The sequence below is a fragment of the Bombina bombina genome, chromosome 10 (assembly GCF_027579735.1).
Source record: "Bombina bombina isolate aBomBom1 chromosome 10, aBomBom1.pri, whole genome shotgun sequence".
NCBI classification, from domain to species: domain Eukaryota; kingdom Metazoa; phylum Chordata; class Amphibia; order Anura; family Bombinatoridae; genus Bombina; species Bombina bombina.
This window is the reverse complement of record NC_069508.1, coordinates 35,695,814-35,718,486: the sequence shown is the minus strand read 5'-3', so window position 1 is coordinate 35,718,486 and position 22,673 is coordinate 35,695,814. Positions and strand designations below refer to the sequence as shown.

General features: G+C 35.3%; 1 protein-coding gene across 1 annotated transcript in view; it reads right to left on the bottom strand.

The window, feature by feature from the left end:
* CACNA1E (calcium voltage-gated channel subunit alpha1 E) overlaps positions 1-22,673 on the bottom strand; it is a 519,663-nt gene that overhangs the window by 357,197 nt on the left and 139,793 nt on the right. Inside the window, exon 2 of the mRNA XM_053693950.1 lies at positions 7,772-7,877. Coding sequence (XP_053549925.1) covers positions 7,772-7,877 — 106 coding nt within the window. The remainder of the gene's footprint in view (positions 1-7,771; positions 7,878-22,673) is intronic.

Below are 22,673 nucleotides of genomic sequence, written 5' to 3'. Positions count from 1 at the left end.
CTGGACCTACACTATGGTCTCACCTCAAATTTGTTACTCAAATTTTGTCTACCGTGTATATGAAACATTAAATGTGACAAAATATTTTTGCGTTAAAAAAATATTAGACAAAAGTTGTTCAAATCTAAATTGAAACTAATGTGAAGGGAATGATTATGGCTTACAGGAACAACTCATGTTAGTTCATTCAGTACAGGAATGGCCATACTGTCTGTCTATCTGTATCTTTCTATCTAAATATATACCATGAATATAGGTAGCCATTTATTTAAAATGTAACCGTAATATGTTAAAGGGATATATATATTTATTACTGTGCAAAAGTTTTAGACATGTGTGACAAAATACTGTAAACTAAGAATGCTTTCAAGAAGAGAGAAATGTTAATAGTTTCTTTTTCTTTTCTTTTTTTATCAATTAACAGAATGCAAAGTGAGCGAACAGAAGAAAAATCTACATTAAATCAATATTTGGTGTGACCAACCCCCTTTACCTTCAAAACAGCATCAATTATTCTAGGTGCACTTGCACACAGTTTTTAAGGAACTCAGCATGTTGTTTGTTTCAAACATCTTGGAAATCCAGGTCTTCTGTGGATTTCGGCACTCTCAGTTGTTTCTGTCTCTGCATGCAATCCCATATAGACTTGATGATGTTGAGAACAGGGCTCTGTGATGGCCATATCATCACTTCCAGGAATTCTTGTTCTTCTTTACCCTGAAGATAGTTCTTTATGACTTTGGTTGTATGTTTGGGGTCGTTGTCACGATGCAGACATTTTTAGGGCCCATCATATGCCTAATGCCTCCCTGATGGTATTGCCTGATGGATTAATACGTGCCTGTACTTCTCAACATGAGGAGACCATTAATTCTGACCAAATCCCCAACTACAATTGCAGAAATGCAGCCCCAACCTTACAAATAATCTCTACCGTGCTCCACTGTTGCCTGAAGACACACATTCTTCTCTACAACGCTTCAGAGAACAAACAGCCCTTTTTACAGCCAAATATTTCACATTTTTATGCACCCCAGTCCCTGTGTTTTCCTGCATATTTGAGTCAATTAGTATTGTTCCCAAACTGGAGGTATGGCTTTTTGGCTGCAAATCTTTGATGAAGTCCACTTCTGCCCACACTTCTTTGGAGGGTAGATGGATGTACCAGGGTCCAACTGGTTTCTGCTAATTCTAAGCTGATTGCACTGCTGGACATCTTCTGATTGTGAAGGGAAGTAGGCATAATGTGATTTTCATTTGCTGCACTGTTTCCTTGGCCGACCACTGCATCTACAGTCCTCAGTGTTGACCATTTCTTTGTGCTTCTTTAGAAAACTTGGACAGCACATCTGGAAACCCCTGTCTGCCTTTAAATTTCTTCCTGGGAGAGACCTTGCTTATGCAGTATACTGTATCTACTTTGTGTCTTGTTGCTGTGCTCAGTCTTGCCAGTGTCTATGAGTTTTGACATTAAACTGTCTTCAGCAACCACACCTTATTAGCAAAGTTTGGCTGTTCCTCCACCCAGTTGTATTCCTCCTACACAGCTGTTTCTGTTTCAGTTAATATTTGTATTTCAGTCTACATATTAAATTGATGATCATTAGCACCTGTTTGGTATAATCGTTTAATCATGCACCTGGCTATATGCCTACAAAATACCTGATTTTGCCCAAGTACCTGTTTTGAAGGCAAATTAAGGTCACACCAAATATATAAATATAAATATTTTTCTCTGTTCACTTACTTTGCATTTTGTTAATTGATCAAAATAAACTACTGACATTTCTATTTTTGAAAGCATTCTTATGTTACAGCATTTTTTCACACCTGTCTAAAACTATATACTGTATACTGTTTATGTGGTGCTCTTTTGTACATATACTTTTAAAGGAACTGACAAAATAAGATCAGATTTTGTTGTTAACGTGCACCAGAACAGAGCATTGTAGGTCATGCAATCAAGTCACAATCCAGTTTTCAACAGAACTAAAGCTTTTGCTTCATGACAGCAAGATAAAGGCATAATCTCAATTTTTATTGGATGGGAAAATTATTGAAAATATTCACTTCTCATTAGAAGGAATCAACTTCATTTGTTAAATGACCTCTAACTAGGAGAAGAATCGATCACAATTATTAATTAGCTGACCTTCAGACAATATCTAAGGTTACTGTTATGGTTCCTGCTAGACATGGGAATTTGTGTGTTTCGTTGCACAGATCTGCGTGTGTTACACTTTCACAAGAAGAAATCCTGCTCCGAAAATAGCCAAATGACGGTGGCGGTGGCCCTGTTTGCCATTTGTTTAACAATGAAACACCCACATGTCTAGTTCCAGCCACAATCCAAATACAACTTTAACTAAGTATAGCTGTCTACTTCATAAGCCAAAAACAAAAAGGGCACAGTTATATTCTACTTGCACATTTTTTAACATAGTTATTTTAGGGCTAATTCAAAAGTCTCAGGGTCATTAGTGAATTAAAATGAGGACAAGGGTTTCAACAAAGTTAAAGGGACAGGGCACTGTTCATTTTTATTCCCTTTAAAGTGTCCACAAAGGTGAATTTTACCCACAGGAGTTTATTAAATTATTTACAAATAGCTCTTTTACCTTTATTTTGTAATTTGAATTAGCAGATGCTGCATATTGAAGCCATTAACTGCACCGATAATATGAATACTGCAGTATTCTCTAAAGAAAGATTATGTAAACAGGAGACAACAGCAGCCCAGTGTGGGTGGTAGAGATAGGTACTAAAAATATCCCCTTTTAAATGTTCTCTATAAGTATTGACATGTGTGTATAGAGTGAAATTCAAGATAAGGAGGTATTTGTGTATATATGGTGAAATAATATAAGAGTATCTGATATTTTTGCAGGCTCACCCCATTTAAATGGTTTGTGGTTTCAGCAACTAAACTTCAATTTCATATAAAAATAAACATAAAGGAGTGATTTCTCATTATGTTATACTCTGCAGTGTACAAAGTGCTTTATTTTGTACCCTATGTCCATTTAATCTTGTGAAAAAGTTTTAAATAGTTTTCTTTGCAGTTTAATACATGAAATGTGGATTTTTTTTATTCTAACTTTTTTCAAGTTTTATTACATTTTGAAATTACTTTTTTATTATTTATTTTTTAGCTAAACAAAGTTAACATAAAAAAATAAATTAGCATTAGTTAAACTGATTAACTGATATAGTTATCCTGTTGTAAATGGAGAGGGGGGGAATTACAGACTGAATATTTTTTCCATTAGAGCAAGATCTATAAATGAAACATATCAGAGATATTACGTTATTTCACTATCAGGGAATTTTCTCTATTTTTTTTATTATTGGGGAAATGCCTGAATGTATCATTTCTGTGACTGTAATTTCATCAAGTGTATTTTAAATATTTATTATATTTATCTAATTGGTGCATATCTTACAACGCCAGGTCTGCATTCTTTGCTATTAAAGGGACAGGCTAGTTAAATTTAAACTTTCATGATTCAGATAGGGCATGCAAACAAACATTTTTCCAATTTACTTTTATCACAATGATCAGTACTTAGTTAATAACATTTGACTTTTCAATAGCTTTATTTATCTCTACCCCCCCCCCCCCCTTATTGGGGACTTATTTGCTGCTTGCTGTCTCCTGTTTGCATAACTTTTCTAAAGAGAATACTAAAGCATTCATAATTCCAATATAGGTGGTGGATTCCACGAGCAAAAGCAGCTTTTTATAAAAGACAAAATTAAGGTAAAAGCGCTATTTATAAACAATTTTATACACTCCAGTGTGTAAAGCAGAACAATAGGGGAGAAAAATATATAGTACAATGTCCCTTTAATTTGCATCATACATGCCACCGCTGACGCTCTGAGCAAGTGTATTTAAAAACTGGTGCACAGCATATGTGCGTATGCTATTAAAACAGCAATACATTTTACAATATAATGCAAAAATTAATTTGCTTGTTCATATTAATTTTGACCATTATGTCCTTTTAATAATAATAATTTGCTTTTAAAAAAAAATAATTTAACTTTGTTTTGCCCTCCTTATTCCAGAAAATATAAAAATGAATCTCTCTTGTCATTTATGTAAGTATGAATACTGTAAGAGATATTTATAAATCACAGGTAACCATTTATATAATTTTTAAGAGAAGATACTAATAAACAGTGTACACTAGTTAAAGGGATAGAAAAGTCAAAATTAAACTACCATGATCCAGATAGAGCATGTAATTTTAAAACAATTTTTAATTCACTTCTATTTTCAAATGTGCTTTGTTCTCTTGGTATCCATTTATGAAAAAGAATATGCACATATCCTACACTAGTGGGAGCTAGCTGCTGATTGGTGCCTGCCAGTAGTGCAATGCTGTTCCTTCAACAAAGGATAACAAGAGAATTAAGCACATTTGATAATGGAAGCAAATTGGAAAGCTGTTTGAAATTGTATGTTCTATCCAAATCATGAAAGACATTTTTGGGGGTTCCGTGTCCCTTTAAAACTCAAAATACACTGGCCATTATAATGTATCCTTTCTGAAGATTTTTTTTAATACATTTATATTTGTATTATGCTGAGAAGCTTGCCGAATAAAAGGTTACACTCACACCACTTGCTACACAGTGTGGTAATACATTACAAGGTGTGTTTTATTTCCTTAGAGAAAACTAAATAAAAAATGAGAACACAGTCAGATAAAGCAGGGACAGGCTATTCATAATTTACATTGTATAAAAAAGTAATAGTAAACTAGATCCATATTTATAGGCTATTTGTGAGAAATGTCAAAAATGTAAATATGGTGATCATTTAAAGGGACAGTAAACACAATGATACAAGATTTTTTGCAGTCTTGCAATAACTTATCATACTGGGTGAGTTTGAAGATGTTTCACTACACAAAATGAATCATTTTATAGTAAAATCGCATTGTGTTTACTGCTACTGCCCCATTAAATTAATTTATTTTATAGAACATTAAAGTAATTTTTTTATACATGTAAATTAAGAAATATGCTGCATTATGCGTACAAAATAAATGTTTTAAAGGCATTTAAAACTGCTATTTTCTTAGCAAATGTTACATTATTTTGCAGTCCAGGGACAAACCCTTTTAAATGTTCCAGTTAAACATTTTATTAAATGTGAATATTGTATAAATATGATTATTCATGTTTTCAGCTACATGACTGCGAAGGGTTCCAATGCACTATATATATATATATATATATATACAGTATATATATATACAGTATATATATACAGTATATATATATATATATATATATATATATATATATATATACATATGTATTTTTGTGTTTATGGTCTATGATTAAGGCGGATAGACAAAACACATAAGATGGAATGTCTTACCTTTTTATTAAGTGCTTATGCCAAAATTGTGAATTGCTTTTAAGCTGTCTATTATAATCACAATAAACATCTTGGAATTTGAGCCTTAAATACATATGTATTTTTGTGTTTATATGTGTATATATGTCTGTAAATACATATATAGACATATAAATACATATGAACATATATATATATATATATATATATATATATATATATATAAACTGCATATATATATATATATATATATATATATATATATATATATATATATATATATATATATATATATATATATATACAGGTAGCCCTCAGTTTACGCCGTGGTTAGGTTCCAGAAGGAATGGTTGTAAATCGAAACCATTGTAAATTGAAATCCAGTTTATAATGTAAGTCAATGGGAAGTGAGGGAGTTAGGTTCTAGGCCCCTCTCAAAATTGTCATAAGTAACACCTAATACATTATTTTTAAAGCTTTGAAATGAAGACATGCTAAACAGCATTATAAACCTAATAAAATAATCAGACAACACAGAATATATAATTAAACTAAGTTAAATGAACAAAAACATTTGCTAAACAGCATTATAAACCTAATAAAATAATCACACAACACAGACTTTACTTGCATTTTTCTGCAAACAGTTCTTTCTATGCATTCCAATCTGGACTGATTTCTAGACAGGAAGATCTTGTTCTTTTGAAATCTGCTCGATAGCTCAGGTCTGGTTAAACTGATTAATTTCAGCTTGCTTGGCTTGCATATCTTTGCTGCAACACAAGAGGACAGCTCCACCTACTGGTTTTTTTAATCAATGCACTGCTTCTCAATGCTTTTCAATAGCAGTCACATGACTGAAAAAAAGGTTGTTATTTTGAAACGGTGCAAATTGAACCGTTGTAAACCGAGGGCCACCTGTGTGTATATATATATATATATATATACACACATACATATATATATAATTATTTTTATGTGTGAATCTCTGTGTTAAATACCTGAGACTTCATGTCTTTGAGCCCTTATAACTTTTTATTACATTTTTAAAAAAATAATTGTTATCAGACAGTGTTATTATGAGTGTAACTGTACTTTTAAATGTATTTTTGATGTGTTTTGTACAACTTTGTTGACTTGCGTAACATTTAGCCCGTGTTTTGAAGTCTCCTCATCCAGCTGCACTTTAAATTCAATTGTTTACTTCTAACGCGTGCAAAGAACGCTCGAGTGCAACAATTAGCGCACCACTCTTAATCTAGCCGTAAATGTTTAAAGAGACATAAAAGACAAAAGTAAAGCTTCATGCTTTAGATCAAGCCTTTCCAATTAACTTCTGTTATCAAATGTACTCCACTTTCTTGGCACCTTTTGTTGAAAAACATAGATAGATCCAGGAACAGCACACAAACTATTGGGAGCTTGTTTTTGATTGGTGGCTATGCACATATGCCTCTTGTCATTAGCTCAACAGATGTGTTCATGTATCTTTCAGTAGTGCATTGCTGCCCTTGAGCTGACTTTAACTGTGTATTTAACCCCTTTGCAGAGTTAAAGGGACAGTCAAGTTAAAAAAAAAAAACTTTCCAATTTACTTTTATCAACAATTTTGCTTTGTTCTCTTGGAATTCTAGTTGAAAGCAAACCTAGGAAGGCTCATATGAAAAATTGTATGCCCTTGAAGGCCGCCTCTTTTTTATTTACTTTTCACAGCAGGGGAGAGCAAGCTCATGTAGACCATATAGATAGCATTGTGATCACGCACGTGGCTAGTGGCAGACACTGCACTAATTGGCTAAAATGCAAGTCAATAGATAATAACTAAAAGTCATGTGATTAGGGGAGGTCAAAAGATGCTTAGATACAAGTTAGTCACAGAAGTAAAAAGTGTATTTATATAACAGTGTTGGTTTTGCAAAACTGGGGAATGGGTAATAAATGGATTATCTATCTTTTTAAACAACAAAAATTCTGGTGTTGACTTTCCCTTTAAACACATAGTTATATGCAAACAGTAGTGCACTAATAAAATGCTCTAGCACATTAGATCATTTTTTTATTTCAAACTTTTATGTCCCTTTAGCTAATAATTTAATGGAATTACATTTGTGGTGTTGTGCCCCTTTAAGAAGCTTATTATGGGCTGCAAAGTATAAAACAAACTGTTGTTATAGGAAGCTGCACACTAATTCCCAGTCTCCCGGAGTAGGCTTACCATGGCCTTCAGCATATCAGAAAAGCTACTTAAAATTAAAAAGACATTTATTTTCACATCACATACAGGGTCCAACAAAATCTAACACTTAGCCCTTATTCATGCCTGTAGAAAACACAGACCAATCAGATGCATATGCTTCAGTAATGTAAGTAAAACAAGGAAACAGAAGTGTCACTTACCAATCTGCGGGACATGGGTGTTTTGTCGTCTCCGGGTAGATGTTGCTCCAAAGCCAGAACAATACAGTTTGCGATAATCGTTGCAAGAATCATATATTCAAATGGAGTGAGCTGAGAGTTAAGGAAAACGCAGCACAGGAACATCAACAGACTTAAATGTAACAATTATACAAGTTATACAATCTTCACTGATTTACCTTTTCTGTTGCTTCAGGCTTAACGCTGCAATCTGCTAGGAATACAGAAAACGTAACATGATCCTGGGTCTGCGAATATATTATCATCTATTGATACAAACTGTGTTCAAGCTAATTATGTGTTAAAAAGTTTTGCTTCTCCAGAATGGTCCAGGAAGCCCCCTAACCAAATAATGCTGTGCAGCAACACTCAGTATATGATGATCTGCCTCTATAGTTTTATTAGGCAAATGCTGCTCAGACCTGCAGTCCGTATTTAACAAGCAGCGATCATCAGACTGCTGTTTCCCTAACCTTTCGCCACCTCTTATGTGGCGAATTTAAATCTCCCCTGACTTGTCCGACTTGGGAGATTGACAGCTTCTGCCTGCGTGTGATTGGCTGTGCGGGGGAAGGGGCGGGATTGCATGTGAGCGCAAAATAGCGTTCGTGTGCAATGCTGAATTCCGCCAGCGGAATTCAGCCCGCTAGAGGCAAGCTGCGACGGAAAGGGGCGCATATGTGCACCCCTGTTCGCCGCAGCTTGCTTAATCGACCCCTATGTGCTTTACATGGACATGAAGGTTAAGCTGTCATCATTCAGGTAGGCCATGTAATTGTAAGTGTCTTTTTCTATTTATTTCGTTTACCAAATTTCTTCATTCCCTTTATGTCATTTGATGAAAGGCATACCTAGGTAGGCTCAGAAGTAGCAGTGCACTATTGGAAACCATCTGTTGACTGCTGGCTGGCTCACCAGATGTGTTTAGCTAAGTCCCGGAAGTGCATTGCTGCTTCAGAGCTGAGTTTACCTATGTGTTTAACACACAGTTATAGGCAAGCAATAATAAAATTATCTAACATACTAAAGCATTTTCTTTCTGCACTTTTATGTCCCTTTAATGTCAACACTGGACACTGCCTTACAGACACAGTAGCTGTTTAGGGTGTTACGTGTACAATGTTCAGCACTGGCAGCAGTGTTTTACAACAATGTATAACATTGCTACAAGCACTGCTGCCATAGTTCCCAAGACACATGCACGCTCTTGAGCCTAACTAGATATGCTCTTCCAAAAAGAATACCAAGAGATTAATGGGAATTTGATAACTGAATTAAACTGTTGAGATAAATGTGCATACTTTTGCCTAGATTACGAGTTTTTGTCGGTAAGGCTGTGCGGGTATAACGACCCTTTTTTTCTTACCGCTCACTTAAGCCAACGCTGGTATTACAGGTTTTCTTCAAGCCGGCGTTTGCCTCAGGAAAGTGAGCGTTGAGCAAAATTTAGCTCCACATCTCACTGTAATACCAGCGTTGCTTACGGTAGCGGTAAGCTGGCAAAACGTGTTCGTGCACGATTTCCCCACAGGAAACAATGGGGCTGAGCTGGCTAAAAAAAAACCAAAAAACCAAAAAAAAAATGCAGCGTTCAGCTACTAACGCAGCCCCATTGTTTCCTATGGGGAAATTAATTTTATGTCTGCACCTAACACCCTAACATGAACCCCGAGTCTAAACACCCCTAATCTTACATTTATTAACCCCTAATCTGCTGCCCCCGCTATCGCTGACACCTACATTATAATTATTAACCCCTAATCTGCCGTTCCAGACACCGCCGCCACCTACATTATACTTATGAACCCCTAATCTACTGCCCCCAACATCGCCGACACCTACATTATAGTTATTAACCCCTAATCTGCCCCCCCCAACGTTGTCGCAACTATATTACATTTATTAACCCCTAATCTGCCGCAGCCAACGTCGCCGCCACTATAATAAATTTATTAACCCCTAAACCTAAGTCTAACCCTAACACCCCCTAACTTAAATATAATTTAAATACATCTAAATAAATTTACTACAATTAAATAAATTATTCCTATTTAAAACTAAATACTTACCTATAAAATAAACCCTAAGCTAGCTACAATATAACTAATAGTTACATTGTAGCTATCTTAGGATTTATATTTATTTTACAGGCAACTTTGTATTTATTTTAACTAGGTACAATAGTTATTAAATAGTTATTAACTATTTAATAACTTCCTAGTTAAAATAAATACAAATTTACCTGTAAAATAAACCATAACCTAAGTTAAAATTACACCTAACACTACACTATAATTAAACTAATTACCTAAACTACCTACAATTAATTACAATTAAATTAAATAAACTAAATTACGGAAAAAAACACTAAATTACAGAAAATAAAAAAAGAATTACAAGAATTTTAAACTAATTACACCTAATCTAATCCCCCTAATAAAATTAAAAAAAACAACAAAATAATAAAAATCCCTACCCTACACTAAATTACAAATAGCCCTTAAAAGGGCTTTTGCGGGGCATTGCCTCAAAGTAATCAGATCTTTCACCTGTAAAAAAAAATACAATACCCCCCCAACATTAAAATCCACCACCCACACACCCAACCCTACTCTAAAACCCACCCAATCCCCCCTTAAAAAAACCTAACACTACCCCCTTGAAGATCACCCTAACTTGAGACGTCTTCACCCAGCCGGGCACAAGTGGACGTCCAGAGGGTCCGAAGTCTTCATCCTATCCGGCCAGAAGAGGACATCCAGACGGGCAGAAGGCTTCATCCAGATGGCATCTTCTATCTTCATCCTTCCGGAGCGGAGCGGGTCCATCTTCAAGACATCGGACGCCGAGCATCCATTTAATCCAACGGCCGACGACTGAATGACTGGTCCTTTAAGTGACGTCGTCCAAGATGGCGTCCCTTGAATTCCGATTGGCTGATAGAATCCTATCAGCCAATCGGAATTAAGGTAGGAAAAATCCTATTGGCTGATGAAATCAGCCAATAGGATTGACCTCGCATTCTATTGGCTTATTAGAACAGCCAATAGAATGCGAGCTCAATCCTATTGGCTGATTGGATCAGCCAATAGAATGCGAGCTCAATCCTATTGGCTGATTGGCTGATAGGATTCTGTCAGCCAATCGGAATTCAAGGGACGCCATCTTGGATGACATCACTTAAAGGAGCAGTCATTCAGTCGTCGGCCGTCGGATGAAGAGGATGCTCCGCGTCGGATGTCTTGAAGATGGACATCCGGAAGGATGAAGATAGAAGATGCCACCTGGATGAAGCCTTCTGCCGGTCTGGATGTCCTCTTCTGGCCGGATAGGATGAAGACTTCGGACCCTCTGGACATCCACTTGTGCCCAGCTGGGTGAAGACATCTCAAGGTAGGGTGATCTTCAGGGGGGTAGTGTTAGGTTTTTTTAAGGGGGATTGGGTGGGTTTTAGAGTAGGGTTCGGTGTGTGGGTGGTAGGTTTTAATGTTGGGGGGTATTGTATTTTTTTTTACAGGTGAAAGAGCTGATTACTTTGGGGCAATGCCCCGCAAAAGGCCCTTTTAAGGGCTATTTGTAATTTAGTATAGGGTAGGGATTTTTATTATTTTGGGGGGCTTTTTTTATTTTATTAGGGGGATTAGATTAGGTGTAATTAGTTTAAAATTCTTGTAATTCTTTTTTTATTTTCTGTAATTTTGTGTTTTTTTTTCCGTAATTTAGTTTATTTAATTTAATTGTAATTAATTGTAGGTAGTTTAGGTAATTAGTTTAATTATAGTGTAGTGTTAGGTGTAATTGTAACTTAGGTTAGGGTTTATTTTACAGGTACTTTTGTACTTATTTTAGCTAGGTAGTTATTAAATAGTTAATAACTATTTAATAACTATTGTACCTAGTTAAAATAAATACAAAGTTGCCTGTAAAATAAAAATAAACCCTAATATGGCTACAATGTAATTATTAATTATATTGTAGCTATCTTAGGGTTTATTTTATAGGTAAGTATTTAGTTTTAAATAGGATTAATTTATTTAATTGTAGTAATTTAATTTAGTTTTATTTAAATTATATTTAAGTTAGGGGGGGTTAGGGTTTTATTTAGATTTAGGGGTTAATAAATTTAATATAGTAGCGGCGATATTGGGGTCGGCAGATTAGTGGTTAATAAATGTAGGTAGGTGTCGGCAATGTTAGGGACGGCAGATTAGGGGTTAATAAAATGTAACTAGTGTTTGCGAGGTGGGAGTGTGGCGGTTTAGGGGTTAATACATTTATTGAAGTGTGGGCGATGTCCGGTCGGCAGATTAGGGGTTAAACATTTTGGTTAAGTGTTTCCTATGTGGGGGGGGGGCTCGGTTTAGGGGTTAATAGGTAGTTTATGGGTGTTAGTGTACTTTTTAGCACTTTAGTTAAGAGTTTTATGTTAAGGCGTTAGCCCATAAAACTCTTAACTACTGACTTTTATATGCGGTAGGAGTCTTGCCAGGAGAGGGTCTACCGCTCACTTTTTCAGGCAATCGAAATACCAGCGTTAGGCACATCCCATTAAAAAGATAGGATACGCAATTGACATAAGGGGATTTGCGGTAAGGTAAAATCGCAGAAAAAAAGTGAGCGGTAGACCCTCTCCTGCCTGACTCGTAATACCAGCGGGCATTTTTTAAGGCTAACGCAAGACTCGTAATCTAGCCGTTTATTTGTTATTTCATTAAGGCAAAAAAAAACAGACTAAAGTCAAAATTAAACTTTCAAAATTCATATGGAGCATGCAATTAAAAATAAATAAATAAAACCATGTATTTGTTGTGCTCCTACTGAGCATGTGCAGTAGTACTCAGTAAATTCATATATGTGTTTTGTGATTGGCTGATGGCTGTCACATGGTGCAGGGAAGACAGAAAATTTAATTAAAGGGACACTGAACCCAAAATTTTTCTTTTGTGATTCAGAGCATGCAATTTTAAGCAACTTTCACATTCTTGCATTTCAAATCAATATTCAAAGAGAATGAAGAAAATTTGATAATAGGAGTAAATTAGAAAGTTGCTTAAAATGTCATGCTCTATCTGAATCACAAAAGAAAAATTTGGGTTCAGTGTCCCTTTAAGTTTAACATTTTCTAGAAAAAAAATATTCTACTCATTCAAAATTCAAAGTAAAGGTTCTGTATTGTTTTTTATGATGTATTTGCTGATTATGCAGTTCTACTGTATTTACTGCTCCTTTAATTTTGACTTCATGACTCTCTAGATATTAAACAGTGTATTATAGATATGCTATGCTCTGCACTTTCCCTGTATATAAAAGAATATAAATGTTGGGAATATGCTGGAACTGTACAGACCCACAGTACTCCCTGTCCCTGATATCGGAACGTGCACGTGTGAGGCTAGAAGGAGCTCTTGCACTACAAGTATATTAGGCTCTGTACTGCTCAGAATATTACTTGCATGTTAAACTCTACATTGCATAAGTAAATAACAGGTATATTAGTCTATATACTGCTCAGCATATTATTTGCATGTTAAACTCAGCATTGCACAAGTATATAACAGGTATATTAGGCTTTGTACTGCTCAGCATATTATTTGCATGTTAAACTCAGCATTGCACAAGTACATACCAGGTATATTAATCTATGTACTGCTCATCATATTACTTGCATGTTAAACTCAGCATTGCACAAGTACATAACAGGTATATTAGGCTCTGTACTGCTCAGCATATTACTTGCATTTTAAACTTAGCATTGCACAAGTGCACAACAAGTATATTAGTCTATGTACTGCTCAGAATATTATTTGCATGTTAAACTCAGTATTGCACAAGTGCATAATAGGTATATTAGGCTATGTACAGCTCAGCATATTACTTGCATATTAAGCACAGCATTGTACAAGTACATAACAGTTATATTAGACTCAGTACTGCTCAGCATATTACTTGCATGTTAAACACAGCATTGCACAAGTACATAGCAGTTATATTAGACTCAGTACTGCTCAGCATATTACTTGCATGTTAAACACAGCATTGCACAAGCACATAACAGGTATATTAGGCTCTGTACTGCTCAGCATATTACTTGCATGTTAAACACAGCATTGCACAAGTACATAGCAGTTATATTAGACTCAGTACTGCTCAGCATATTACTTTCATGTTAAACTCAATATTGCACAAGCACATAACAGGTATATTAGGCTCTGTACTGCTCAGCATATTACTTGCATGTTAAACACAGCATTGCATAAGTACATAGCAGTTATATTAGACTCAGTACTGCTCAGCATATTACTTGCATGTTAAACTCAGTATTGCACAAGTGCATAACAGGTATATTAGGCTCTGTACTGCTCAGCATATTACTTGCATGTTAAACACAGCATTGCACAAGTACATAGCAGTTATATTAGACTCAGTACTGCTCAGCATATTACTTGCATGTTAAACTCAGCATTGCACAGGTACATAACAGTATTAGTGTATGTACTGATCATCATGCATGTTAAAGTCAGCATTGCACAAGGACACAAGTATATTAATCTATGTAAAGCTCAGCATATTACTTGCATGTTAAACTCAGCATTGCACAAGTGCATAACAGGTATATTAGGCTCTGTACTGTTCAGCATATTAATTGCATGTTAAACTCAGTATTGCACAAGTGCATAATAGGTATATTAGGCTATTTACTACTCAGCATATTACTTGCATGTTAAACTCAGCATTGCACAAGTACATAACAGGTATATTAGGCTATGTCCTAATCAGCATATTACTAGCATAATAAACTCAACATTGCACAAGTATATAACAGGTATATTAGTCTATGCACTGCTCAGCATATTACTTGCATATTAAACTCAACATTGCACAAGTACATAACAAGTATATTATTCTATGTACTGCTCAGCATATTACTTGCATATTAAACTCAGCATTGCACAAGTACATAACAAGTATATTATTCTATGTACTGCTCAGCATATTACTTGCATATTAAACTCAGCATTGCACAAGTACATAACAAGTATATTATTCTATGTACTGCTAATCATATTACTTGCATGTTAAACTCAGCATTGCACAAGTACATAACAAGTATATTATTCTATGTACTGCTAAGCATATTACTTGCATATTAAACTCAGCATTGCACAAGTACATAACAAGTATTTTAATCTATGTACTGCTCAGCATATTACTTGCATATTAAACTCAGCATTGCACAAGTACATAACAAGTATATTATTCTATGTACTGCTCAGCCTATTACTTTCATATTAAACTCAGCCTTGCACAAGTACATAACAAGTATATTAATCTATGTACAGCTCAGCATATTACTTGCATATTAAACTCAGTATTGCACAAGTGCTTAACATTTTTTAATTTAGTCTATCTACTGCTAAGCATATTACTTGCATATTAAACTCAGCATTGCACAAGTACATAAAAAGTATATTAATCTATCTACAGCTCAGCATATTACTTGCATATTGAACTCAGCATTGCACAAGTACATAAAAAGTATATTAATCTATCTACAGCTCAGCATATTACTTGCATATTGAACTCAGCATTGCACAAGTACATAACAAGTATATTATTCTATGTACTGCTAAGCATATTACTTGCATATTGAACTCAGCATTGCACAAGTACATAAAACGTATATTAATCTATGTACTGCTAAGCATATTACTTGCATATTGAACTCAGCATTGCACAAGTACATAACAAGTATTTTAATCTATGTACTGCTAAGCATATTACTTGCATATTAAACTCAGCATTACACAAGTACATAACAAGTATTTTAATCTATGTACTGCTAAGCATATTACTTGCATATTGAACTCAGCATTGCACAAGTACATAAAAAGTATATTAATCTATGTACTGCTAAGCATATTACTTGCATATTGAACTCAGCATTGCACAAGTACATACAAGTATATTAATCTATGTACTGCTAAGCATATTACTTGCATATTAAAATCATTATTGCACAAGTACATAACAAGTATATTAGTCTATGTACTGCTCAGCATATTACTTGTATGTTAAACTCTGCATTGTACAGTGAATTACAGGTTTTGTAGGCTCTATAGTTCCTAGCATTTTATTTGCAAGTTTTACTTAGCATTACAGGTATATTAGTCTCTGTACTGCTCAGCATATTTTATTTGTATTACATTAAACATTGCATAGCATTTCATTTTACATCAAAGATATAATAGGTACAAAGTTACATTTTAATTAATAAAAATCAATAAATCAAATAGATATGATACAAATCAATTAAAAATGCAAACATAAAATATATCGAACACCAAACATTTTTTTTCAGGTACGATGTATCATTTATATATATGCTGCCTAACTTGTAAAATCTGCCTTGTTTAAATACCGTTCTCTCATTTAATAAAGTTGGAATAAAGAACTGCAATTTTTAAAAAAAAAAAACAATTTTGCTAAACATAAATGGCAAGATATCTTGATAAATCTTAACCTTTTAGTGTCCTGCAAAAATAAATAGTAAAGCTTTGGTAAAAAAAATGTTGAAACAGCCAATTTATAGACAGATATAAAAATAAAACAGCCAAGATATAAAGTGGCCAAAATTAGGCTAAAATTGTAAAATATAAATGCCTAGATTACGAGTTTTGTCGGTAATGCTGTGCGGTGCTAACAAGCAGTTTTCCCTCACTGCTCACCTACAGACAACGCTGATATTACGGGTTTTTACAAACCCGGCGTTAGCTGCAAAAAAGTGAGCGTAGAGCAAAATTTAGCTCCACATCTCACCTCAATACCAGCGCTGCTTATGGTACCGGTGAGTTGGCAAAACGTGCTTGTGCACGATTTCCCCATAGGAATCAATGGGGGAGAGCCGGCTGAAAAAAAAACACCTGCAAAAAAGCAGCGTAAAGCTCCTAACGCAGCCCCATTGATTCCTATGGGGAAATACATTTTATGTCTACACCTAACACCCTAACATGAACCCCGAGTCTAAACACCCCTAATCTTACACTTATTAACGCCTAATCTGCCGCCCCCGACATCGCTGACACCTGCATTATATTATTAACCCCTAATCTGCCACCCCCAATGTCGCCGCAACCAACCTACACTTATTAACCCCTAATCTGCCGTCCCCAAAGTCGCCGCCACTATATTAAATGTATTAACCCCTAAATCTAAGTCTAACCTTAACCCTAACACACCCCTAACTTAAATATAATTAATAAATAATAATAATAAAATAACTATCATTAACTAAATTATTCCTATTTAAAACGAAATACTTATCTATAAAATAAACCCTAAGATAGCTACAATATAACTAATAGTTACATTGTAGCTAGCTTAGGATTTATTTTTATTTTACAGGCAACTTTGTATTTATTTTAACTAGGTAGAATAGTTATTAAACAGTTATTAACTATTTAATAGCTACCTAGTTAAAATAAATTCAAATTTACCTGTAAAATAAATCCTAACCTAAGTTACAATTACACCTAACACTACACTATAATAAATTAATTACCTAAACTAAATACAATTAAATACAATTTTAAAAATTTATCTAAAGTATGAAAAAAACAAACACTAAATTACAGAAAATAATAAAATAATTACAAGATTTTTAAACTAATTACACCTAATCTAATCCCCCTAATAAAATAAAAAAGCCCCCCAAAATAATAAAAAGCCCTACCCTATACTAAATTACAAATAATCCTTAAAAGGGCCTTTTACTGGGCATTGCCCGAAAGTAATCAGCTCTATTACCTGTAAAAAAAGTACAATACCCCCCAACATTAAAACCCACCACCCACACACCCAACCCTACTCTAAAACCCACCCAATACCCCCTTAATAAAACATAACACTAACCCCTTGAAGATCACCCTACCTTGAGAAGTCTTCACCCAGCCGGGCCGAAGTCCTCAAAGAAGCCGGGCGAAGTGGTCCTCCAGATGGGCAGAAGTCTTCATCGAAGCCGGCCAGAAGAGGTCCTCCAGACGGGCAGAAGTCTTCATCCAGGCGGCATCTTCTATCTTCATCCATCCAGCGCGGAGCGGCTCCATCTTCAAGACATCCGACACGGAGCATCCTCTTCCAACTAAGTCCAACTGAAGAATGAAGGTTCCTTTAAATGACGTCATCCAAGATGGCGTCCCTTGAATTCCGATTGGCTGATAGAATTCTATCAGCCAATCGGAATTAAGGTAGAAAAAATCCTATTGGCTGATGCAATCAGCCAATAGGATTGAAGTTCAGTCCTATTGGCTGATCCAATTTCTACCTTAATTCCGATTGGCTGATTGCAACAGCCAATAGGATTTTTTCCACCTTAATTCCCATTGGCTGATAGAATTCTATCAGCCAATCGGAATTCAAGGGACGCCATCTTGGATAACGTCATTTAAAGGAACCTTCATTCTTCAGTTGGACTTCGTTGGAAGAGGATGCTCCGCGTCAGATGTCTTGAAGATGGAGCCGCTCTGCGCCGGATGGATGAAGATAGAAGATGCCGTCTGGATGAAGACTTCTGCCCATCTGGAGGACCTCTTCTGGCCGGCTTCGATGAAGATTTCTGCCCGTCTGGAGGACCACATCGCTCGTTGAGGACTTCGGCCTGGCTGGGTGAAGACTTCTCAAGGTAGGTTGATCTTCAAGGGGTTAGTGTTAGGTTTTATTAAGGGGGTATTGGGTGGGTTTCAGAGTAGGGTTGGGTGTGTGGGTGGTGGGTTTTAATGTTGGGGGGTATTGTACTTTTTTTACAGGTAACAGAGCTGATTACTTTGGGACACTGCCTGCAAATGCCCTTTTAATGGCTATTTGTAATTTAGTATAGGGTAGGGCTTTTTATTATTTTGGGGGGCTTTTTTATTTTATTAGGGGGATTAGATTAGGTGTAATTAGTGAAAAAAACTTGTAATTATTTTATTATTTTCTGTAATTTAGTTTTTTTTCAGTACTTTAGATAATTTTTTTAAAATTGTATTTAATTGTAGTTAGTTTAAGTAATTAATTTAATTATAGTGTAGTGTTAGGTGTAATTGTAACTTAGGTTAGGATTTATTTTACAGGTAAATTTGAATTTATTTTAACTAGGTAGCTATTAAATAGTTAATTACTATTTAATAACTATTCTACCTAGTTAAAATAAATACAAAGTTGCCTGTAAAATAAAAATAAATCCTAAAATAGCTACAATGTAACTATTAGTTATATTGTAGCTAGCTTAGGGTTTATTTTATAGGTAAGTATTTAGTTTTAAATAGGAATAATTTAGTTAATGATAGTTATTTTATTTAGATTTATTTAAATTATATTTAAGTTAGGGGTGTGTTAGGGTTAGACTTAGATTTAGGGGTTAACACATTTAATATAGTTGCGGCGATGTTAGGGATGGCAGATTAGGGGTTAATAAAATTTAACTAGTGTTTGCGATGCGGGTTCGGTTCGGCAGATTAGGGGTTAAAAATATTTTTTTAGTGTTTGCAATGTGGGGGGGCCTCGGTTTAGGGGTTAATAGGTAGTTTATGGGTGTTAGTGTACTTTTTAGCACTTTAGTTATGAGTTTTATACTATGGCGTTAGCCCATAATACTCTTAACTACTGACTTTTAAATGCGGTATCAGTCTTGACAGGAGAGGCTGTACTGCTCACTTTTTGTCAGACTCGTAATACCGGCGCTATGCAAGTCCCATTGAAAATATAGGATACGCAATTGACGTAAGTGGATTTGCGGTATTCTCGAGTCTGACCAAAAAAGTGAGCGGTACACCTGTCATTTCAAGACTCGTAATACCAGCGGGCGTTAAAAAGCAGCGTTAGGACCTCTCAACGCTGCTTTTTAAGGCTAACGCAAGACTCGTAATCTAGGTGAAAATGTTTAAAAATGTACTGGATTTTTTTATTTTGATGAGAATTGGAACAACATTGTCGGCATATACTGTAGTAAATATTTTTTAAACATTTTTCTAAGGGCATCAAGCATAGTATAAAAGTAACCACTGAATCAGGGGCTTATTTTGGCCTAGGCAAAAAACGCACTTGCCTAGGGTGGCAGATTGGAGAGGGGCCTAGGGTGGCAGATTGGAGAGGGGCAGCACTTTTTGAGTCTCTGTAGAGAGCGACAGGTGACTTAACTAGTGCTAGCCGTCTGTATTATATATATATATATATATATATATATATATATATATATATATATATATATATATATATATATATATATTATACATAACTGTATGCACATGCTAATTCAACCCACCTGGCTGAATGCAATTGTTTTGCAAGCCTTGTAAACATGAAAAAAAGTCAAATTACACCCTGCATTTTTTTTTATTAAGGTAAAAAAAAGACCTAAAACCTGATGGTGTGGGGGTTGGGGGGGGCAGCAACAATTTGAGTGCCTAGGGCAGCACAAAACCTAAATACACCACTGCACTGAATTATTTGCAAAACTGTAAATGGATAACAGGAATTACAATAGCACAGTGTAATACACTTCTTATCTGATCAGAGTAAACTTCACATAGACAGATATACATGCATTTAATTTGCTTGTTATCATACTGCAATAACTATATAGGCGGCTCAATACTTTGCTTTAGGTGTAATATGACTGTTACTTATTGTTGCATTATTACATTAGGAAACAAATTCCCTAGTTATTATGCTAAGCATTTAATAATCACATATACTGCCTTATTTTAACATAGTGCACGTTTGTTATTTACTGATAGTTTAATTCTGTTTCATTATTGCTCTTTGCATGTTTTTATAGTCATTGTTATAACTTAATAACAGCGAGACAATATTTTCACATCTAATCTATGACTGGCAGAGTATATATAATACTGATAATTAGAAATTTAATATAATACAAATTATACATGACATGTATCCATAGCAACTAAACAATCTGACTAATTTCAGATGGCAAAGATGTGACTATTATAAATTATTTTATTTCGTAGAACATCTTACTCCTTTAATTTGAATATAAATACGAAAAAATGACCAACATGTTAAAGATCCATTAAACTCGAAATTGAATTATTTACAAAATGCTTAAAGACATTTTTATATTTATGTATCAGAAAGTAATCACTACATTGACAAATATCTGCATACAGACTAAAATATTTCCAATATATTTAAAATTGACATTTTGTTAGGGAACTATGCAATGTTTTGCAATCCAATAATACACCTCTTCAAAAACCTGTGTTTATCTTATAGACTTTGCTGTGGCTAAATAGATACACATATAAATGAGCTCCTGTGTTCTAAAGTTAGTTGTCTACCGCGTAGGAATGTGACTACCGAGTCACTTCCGGTGACTTTAATCAGCTGCTGGAGGTTTGTGGCATTCACTGCTCATGCGCTAGAGGCCCAACCTCCTACAAACAGCTGTTTAAGGCAGAATAGGTGACAACTTACTTGAGAACATCGGTGTTGTAAAATAAGTTGTCTACCGCGTAGGAATTGCCGCCTGATCGCTCTGTCTTTCTCTCCATAACATAGATTTTATTTTGCAATACTTTTGAAATAGTTTTTACTTGCTGTATTTAGTTCTTTTTCGCCGTTCTATACCTTTATAGCAATATCGCAAATTAGTGAACGCTGTACTGTGCTGTATTTTTGTGTTGTCTGAATGATCATTTCCTAAAGCCTCCAATATAATCCTCAGACGTTTTTACCTCGTTATGAATTATCTTCTTGCTTCCACCAATGTGTAATGGAGGCTTTAGGAAATGATCATTCAGAAAACACAAAAATACAGCACGGTACAGCGTTGACTAATTTGCGATATTGCTATAAAGGTATAGAACGGCGAAAAAGGAACTAAATACAGCAAGTAAAAACTATTTCAAAATGATTGCAAAATAAAATCTGTGTTATTGAGAGAAGGACAAAGCGATCAGGCGGCAATTCCTACGCGGTAGACAACTTACTTTAGAACACCGGTGTTCTAAAGTAAGTTGTCACCTATTCTGCCTTAAACAGCTGTTTGTAGGAGGTTGGGCCTCCAGTGAGCGCTGTTTATTGTGCCTTAAACATGCACAGAGAGCGCCACAACCCTCCAGCAGCTGACTACACGTCACCGGAATTGACTCAGTAGTCAAATTCCAATGGTAGACATCTTAATTTAAGACACCTGCACTGATCAAGCAGGGTCAGTGGCAGTTTTATGGGGAAGCACAGGGGTGCTGTACCACCTCAATATTAGGAGGGACATAAAAGCACTGAAAATGAAGCATTTTATTTTTGCACTATTGTTTGTATATAGCTATTATTATTATTATTATTATTATTATTATCGGTTATTTGTAGAGCGCCAACAGATTCCGCAGCGCTATAAACAAAGGGGGAGTACAACAAAACAATTATACGGTAGAGGGCCCTGCCAAGAGTTGCACTGTTGTAGTCAGCTCTTAAGAAGGTGATCTACAAACAGCTGGACTTTTAGGCTTACATGCTAAGGGGGTTCCGGAGATGGCAATGGAGGAGAGGAACTGGTATTAGGAAAGGTTAGCGTAGGTTGTATGCATCCCTGAACAGTAGAGTCTTTAGGGAGCACTTGAAGCTTTTAAAACTAGAAGAGAGTCTTGTGGAGCGAGGCAGAGAGTTCCACAAGATGGGAGCCAGTCTGGAGAAGTCCTGTAAACGGGAGTGTGATGAGGTGACAAGAGAGGAGGAGAGTAGGAGGTCATGAGCAGAGTGAAGGGGACGGGAGGGAGAGTATCTGGAGACAAGGTCTGAGATGTTGGGGGGAGCAGTGCAGTTGAGGGCTTTGTATGTCAGAGTGAGAATTTTGTGTTTGATCCTAGAGGCAAGAGGAAGCCAGTGA